This window comes from Hibiscus syriacus, unplaced genomic scaffold (genome assembly GCF_006381635.1).
Source record: "Hibiscus syriacus cultivar Baekdansim isolate YM2019G1 unplaced genomic scaffold, ASM638163v2 tig00005936_pilon, whole genome shotgun sequence".
NCBI classification, from domain to species: Eukaryota; Viridiplantae; Streptophyta; class Magnoliopsida; order Malvales; family Malvaceae; genus Hibiscus; species Hibiscus syriacus.
Genome location: NW_024062072.1, coordinates 39,932 through 46,117, shown reverse-complemented (window position 1 = coordinate 46,117; position 6,186 = coordinate 39,932). Strand labels below are relative to the sequence as shown.

General features: G+C 35.4%; 2 protein-coding genes across 2 annotated transcripts; one reads left to right on the top strand and one right to left on the bottom strand.

Moving 5' to 3' along the window:
* The first annotated feature begins 649 nt into the window (after window positions 1–649).
* LOC120200284 lies at window positions 650–2,803 on the top strand. The gene is made up of 2 exons (XM_039201167.1): window positions 650–927; window positions 2,155–2,803. Exons 1-2 carry the CDS (start codon window positions 815–817, stop codon window positions 2,360–2,362), a joined length of 321 nt encoding a protein of 106 aa, XP_039057098.1. The 5' UTR covers window positions 650–814; the 3' UTR covers window positions 2,363–2,803.
* A 103-nt stretch (window positions 2,804–2,906) lies between these two features.
* Window positions 2,907–5,981, bottom strand: LOC120200282 (lysine histidine transporter-like 8). The gene is made up of 4 exons (XM_039201166.1): window positions 5,558–5,981; window positions 5,323–5,456; window positions 3,679–4,241; window positions 2,907–3,600 (listed from the first exon to the last, which is right to left on the bottom strand). The coding sequence occupies exons 1-4, from the start codon at window positions 5,935–5,937 to the stop codon at window positions 3,112–3,114; spliced, it is 1,566 nt and encodes a 521-aa protein (XP_039057097.1). The 5' UTR covers window positions 5,938–5,981; the 3' UTR covers window positions 2,907–3,111.
* Window positions 5,982–6,186: the final 205 nt, after the last annotated feature.

Genomic DNA, 6,186 nt, shown 5'->3' with positions numbered 1-6,186 from the left:
AATAGTAAGTTATTTCATACTATTATTAATATTCAATTTATATTCGAGTTGCGTTTTTTGATAACATTGGGGAGGGAGAATATTTCTCGTATAAAGGAGAAATAGACAAGATAGTGTTCTCATTGGAGGATGTGCAAATCTCGTGATTTTTTCTTGAATTAAGAATATTCCCTAATAAATAATTTGAAACAAATTAATCAATGTTCAATGAATTCATCATACTTTATATTCAATTTATAATTTTCACCATTACGACAACGTATAAGCATCTAAATACCAATTTTTGGACACTGTGAGGGCGTTTATCCTTCCCCACACGTAATCGACTCCCAGACCCGTTAAATCAAATTTTTGGTGAACACATACCAATTTTTGTCTTAAAAATGATTTTTTCTTAAAATTCCTTTAAAAGACGTTTTTAAGTATTCGACATACGTAACTCAAAGATCGATGTCGACTCTTTTTAATTTAATACAAATTAATTCAAAATCACCAATTTTTTTAAATAAAAGTTATAATTGTTTTCCTAAACTTAAATGTTAAAAAAAATGTTATGACGGTACGTTCGCCCATTGCGTAGTTGAATGGAAAACCCGTCAAACCCGTCCTTTGCTTTTTCTATATCTTCGCCATCAACATTGACGCAACGAACCATCTCCCATCTCAATCGATCATTGGTGCTCTCCCTTCATCTCCTTCCATTTTCTCTATATCCAATTCGTATCTTTTATTGCTCATTCATATTTTAAATTTTTTTTTTGGCTCAAAGCAAACAAAATCATTAAACGGAAAGGGGGAAAGACGAAGGCAAGCGATGATAACGCGATCGAATTTAGAAGAGCAGTTGAGAGAGTATCAGATTCGATCTAACCATGATTGGGCCTCCGTTTCGTTCTTCTCATCAACGTCTAATCTTACATCGTCTAGGTAAATACAATTCTATGATTTACTTTTCTAGTTTTTCAAAAAAACTTGTTTTTGAAATTTATGACTTTCTTTTTGTTTTTCCATATTTGATCCAATTGATTAACGAGCTTGTAATGAAATGTGTTTCATATGAGCTTCGATCGAAGCATTGGCCTTTTAGCTAGGCTAGCTAGGTTTTTATATAGCATATTTTGGTTAAAATTTCAGAAGGAGATTAAGGTTATGATATTTTTTCCCTTAATTTCTCTAGAAGCTTTCACTTTTTATAATTGATTTTCCCTCGATCTACTATACATGTAGACGTCAATGGCTCAAAGAGTCCTTCAATAATTAAACCATCCCTTTTGAATTATAGTGACATTTAGGTGATCAATGAAAGTGAATTTGGCTTATTTATTTTATGCTTTAGGCCCCAAAAAGTGAAATTTAGCTGCTGGGGTCCAGGTTGTTTCATGTAATTGCTTCATGGCAGTTTTTTGTGTAGATGAGTGTGGTTTTTGGTTAATGCAGTACCAGATATTTGAATATTGTTGTTATTTGTTAATATTTGTACGTTGTATTATCACTATTATCTTGCTAACCCTTTCTTTTCTACTTGTATTTCTATATTTTTATAAAATTGTCTCGTTGTTGAGGGAACTAAGTGTATAATGGTAGGAGTGCATGTGTGTCCTTGAATCTTGCCATTAGCTCAGCTGTGATTATTGTGTACCATGTGTATCTTTAGTTTTTTAATAGCTGTTATGAAGATCTATAAGAGCAGAATGCTTGCCCATCTGATGCATTATAGAATTGTTTGGATTTTGTTCAAATGTTGGAGGCTTAGGCTAGGAGTCCCCTTTACAAATGCTAGCTCACGTTAAGAAGTATTGTTGTTCACGGTTGAAAATAAGTAGTTGGCGTTGACACAATTCTTTGCAACATGCGTGCATTAATGTTTTTGTGTTACGCCGGGAAATATTCATGGCTGAAGGCTAATATGTTTTTGCCATGTCCTAGTTCCAACTAGTTTTGACATGTTTGTAAGGTTATAATTTATGTTAATAAATTGTATGATGCAGGAATTGCCATTTTTTTGGAGAAATAAATTAAAGAATTTATTTCTAAAATATTTGTAGTTTTATCAGGTTCCGTTCTTTTGGTCTTCTTTTGACTATTTATTCTTCTATGGCTCAGAATAAGAGATTTCTAAACTTTGTGCTTTGTATACTGTTTTTTCTGATGCAGGGTGGATGTTGTTGTGTTTGTTATTTGGGAACTTGTTATTTTAGCTTTCTTGGTTTTCTCATCCGTTTCTTTATACTTTCGGCATTTGCAACTTGCCTTTATTCTAGTATGCATCACAATGCTATTGCTTCTCTGCATGAAAATCACAAAGCAAGTGAGACTGGCTAGGAAAAAGAAGAGACGCATGCTCCTTCCATTATCTATGTAGAACTATATTGAGTTGTGTAAGTTTAAGACTTATTGATCATTGCATTTGGCCCACTTGCTCTTGTCTATTGAAATATGTAATTGTGCCTAGAGCAAGTTGATGAAGAAATTCAATTTGATATGATCACCTCAAAGATCCGATGTACCACTGTGAGTAATAGTTTGATGAGGAAAGTGGGGATGGTCTAATTGAACATGCAGGGGTCAGTTTGAAAATATGTTGTCGTTCTCACTACCCTTGTGCTGTATGCATCATTGTGAGAAGCTATATATTGTAATGCTATCCAGGTGTAGTGAAGAATATTTTACTTGATTTTGTAATTTGTTTGACCCGATTGTAGTTTACAAGACATCGGAGGATTGAAATTGGTGTATGTGAGTGATTTAAACATTTTTGCATGTAGGATGTATTCATACAATTGATTTGCAGCAGATCAAATACCATACGCAATTTGCAGTTTCCTGGTTGATGTAAGATAAATTCTTGCAAACTTTGGCATATTCGGTTTTATCATAGCTACTAAGTTTTTCAAATAGGCGTTGTTTATAAGATGATTTCAAGTATATTTAGAGGAATACATGAGCTTTGATATGTGTTAAACAGTCAATAAGACTCGAGGGATTGCAGGATGCACTCAAAGAAGTAGATGCTTGACATTGTCCTTACCGCGTGGACAGTTGGCTCAGGAGACCCGAGGCTTGTTTGGTCAGTTTTGATATGCAAGATGAAAGATAATGCGCAGCACTTACTCACAGGGCTTTAAAGAACTGGATTTCAATACCCTTGGTCACTATTCCCCATATTGCTCCAGTAGTCACTAAGACGCTGAGTACCATCCCTAACACCCCTAATGCCCAGTTGAGGCACCAACATGGACTAAATTTATGAGGTTTCTTGATTATCACCCACATGAGACAGGGATAGGCCAAGGTGATTGGTAAAGCAATCCCTCCAATCAACCCGGCCAAGCTTGGCAAGAATGGTAGTGCCACCGAAATAAAGAATGCCAAGCATCCGAAGAAAACTCTGATACCTGTCCGCACCCACCGTGGGCATGGCCTTCTACATTTGCTTGTATATCTGAACTCTAAATTATCAAATACAGGCATAGCATATATCTGGAATGAGCTGAGGCTGTTAATTACAATGAGTAGACTTGCTAGTCCAAGAAGCGACTTCGACGTGTCAAGTACATGGTATCTGTACAAAGCACTAAGCATCCCTCCATTTTCAGGCATCTAAATGCAACCCTAAAAAGTATTAGCCGCGAGAAGTATATATGAGCAATAATAATACCTATAATCCAAGCATCTTACCAGGTTTCCGTAAACCCAATAGGCACCAATTGCTAGGGGAAACAAGCAGGCTGCAACAATCATGTAAGCAAACTTCACTCCTCTCCACATCGGTAGACGGGAAGGGTGCTTTCCACTGGAAGGCATTGTCCCCTGTATTTCCAACACGAGATTGTGGCCTCTAAATGCAAAGCCGATTATTCCGAGTGCGTTAAAGGTATCGAAAAGCATGGTTAATTGTGATTTTGCTCGATCCGGTGAGTCATACGAGACAGACTCTTGCCTACCTTGAATAATCGACACGATCCATATCAAGCTACAATAACAGATGGCAGTGACTGCTCCAACCAGGGAAACCCCGGCAATGGAGTTCAAGTTAGGAAGTTGAGCCAGAATGATGGCTAAGCAAGTGAACACCAAGTACCACTCCAAAAGGGTGAGGGGTTTTAGGCTGCATGTGTTCCCACACATGATCTCAAAGAATATCTTCATGGTCCCACCTCCGATCATGATCAAGGTTACACAACTTCCTCCTGATAGATACATGATGGGGAAAAGGGCCAGCAGTTTACCTAATTTTTCTCCTGAACAATATTACCAAACTGTTAAATTAAATGGTTTCAATTATAAAAGAGAACATTATTCTTATAAGAATATTCGAGTTCAAATAATTGTGTTTGCATAATATATGCATGTTATCAATAATTAAGAAAGATTATAAACATATACTTCTTTATAATCATATTTAAGACTATTTAAAAAATATGCCATTTGATTTAATTCATATGGTCTCGTCTCTCGTGCAAAAGCATGCATGGATATTGGTCACAGTTTCATAATGAATTCGTCAAAATCACAGCAGGAGAAAAGGAAGATCTGATTAGAGTTATTTTGAGATTTCGACTTTCATTAAAGCCTTTAATCATATCAAACAACACTACTTTCAATTAAAATTTATATTAATCTTATCCGGAATAAAAATTATCATTATTTATTCCCTTAACAGTCTTTTTCGGTTCATACCTTTTAATTCCATTATAAACTTTAATTGCTAAATTATGGGTTGCAAGCAAGATTAAAGTATACATTATTATAAAGCTTAATTGCTAAACTATGTGATTCAAGCAAAACTAAAGCAGACATGAATATGTCCTATCATTATGTTAAAATACACTTCAAGTCCTTCAACTCTTCAAACTCATCATATATTTAGAATTTAGTATTCTTACCTTTATTTTTAGTAATTTAAATTTGAATTTTTAAAACTAAAAAAAATAGAAGGTTGAACTCTAAACATAGGAAGAGTATAGAGATTTGCTCCTGAAAACAGTGAATATATGAATATAACATAATAAAATTTATCCATCTTTCTATACTAGTTATAAAGTCCTTGATTTATTATCATGAATTAATCAAACATCAATTAAAAAGAAAAGGACAGAAAAACTAAAATTTTTAAAAGAAATAATTTTTTATATTTATGTTTTCCAATAATTTTATAAACTTTAAAAAATATTAAATAGGTTAAATTACACTAAAATCTTAAAATAATAATGATTAAGCTTGGATTAAGGTTTAATCTTTGGTGTTATATAATCTAGTTTTATTTTGATCACGATAAACCCTGATTCTTGGCATTTACTTTGCATGATTCTTGGCTCTTACCAAATGCAGCCATGGATAGTCGAAGGTATCTGCTGTACCGTATCCCAGATTCTGATTCATGCAACTGAATTAGTATCCACAGTGTGTATAGCTGCCAAACAAAAGCCACTGATAAGCATATAACTCCCCAGACCCTGCAACAAGAATCATACACATATGTTGTTCAAGTAATTTGCATTAGAATAACTCCTCTATTTTGGTTCAAGAAGAACAGGGATTTGTGTTTTAAACCTACCAACCAAGAGTGACGAAAGCTAGAGGAAGAACAAGAGCTTGGAACCCTATTCCTGAACTCAGTGTGTGAAATGCTGCGTAGTACGCGTTACCATTCCTGGACTCAGTGATGGGAAGCCAAGCTTCCTGTGGGTCAAGCTTGGTGAAGTGTCCGATTTCTTCCAGGTAACTTTGCATGCTCGCGATGGCCTTCTTCATGGGGCTAGCTACAGGAGTCATCATGCGTGTAACAAAGGGGCTTTTCGGGGTTTTGGGGGTTGAATCAAGAAGCGGTGACCGGGACATAGATATCAATCGGCAGTCGAGTTGAAGCGGAGGTGCTACGATGTTCAATGTTCGTGCAGCCGCCGGACTTGACTGCAGTTCCACCACCTCTCCCATAATATCTATCTATGTAAAATAGTGAGTTACAAAACGAAGTTCGATACTCGGTGCTCCTTGTTCATGCAGCTAGTGTTTGATCATCTACCTATATATATATAATATGATGTAATGGAAAAGTAAATATATCCAAGGAGAGATTAGTGTGTGTGTCGGAATTGGATTTGCACTGAATAATTGTCGTGTCGTGTGCTTTTTATAATAATTCAACGTCGTGGTTGTTGTGGATGCTGAGTAGGGGAAAATATG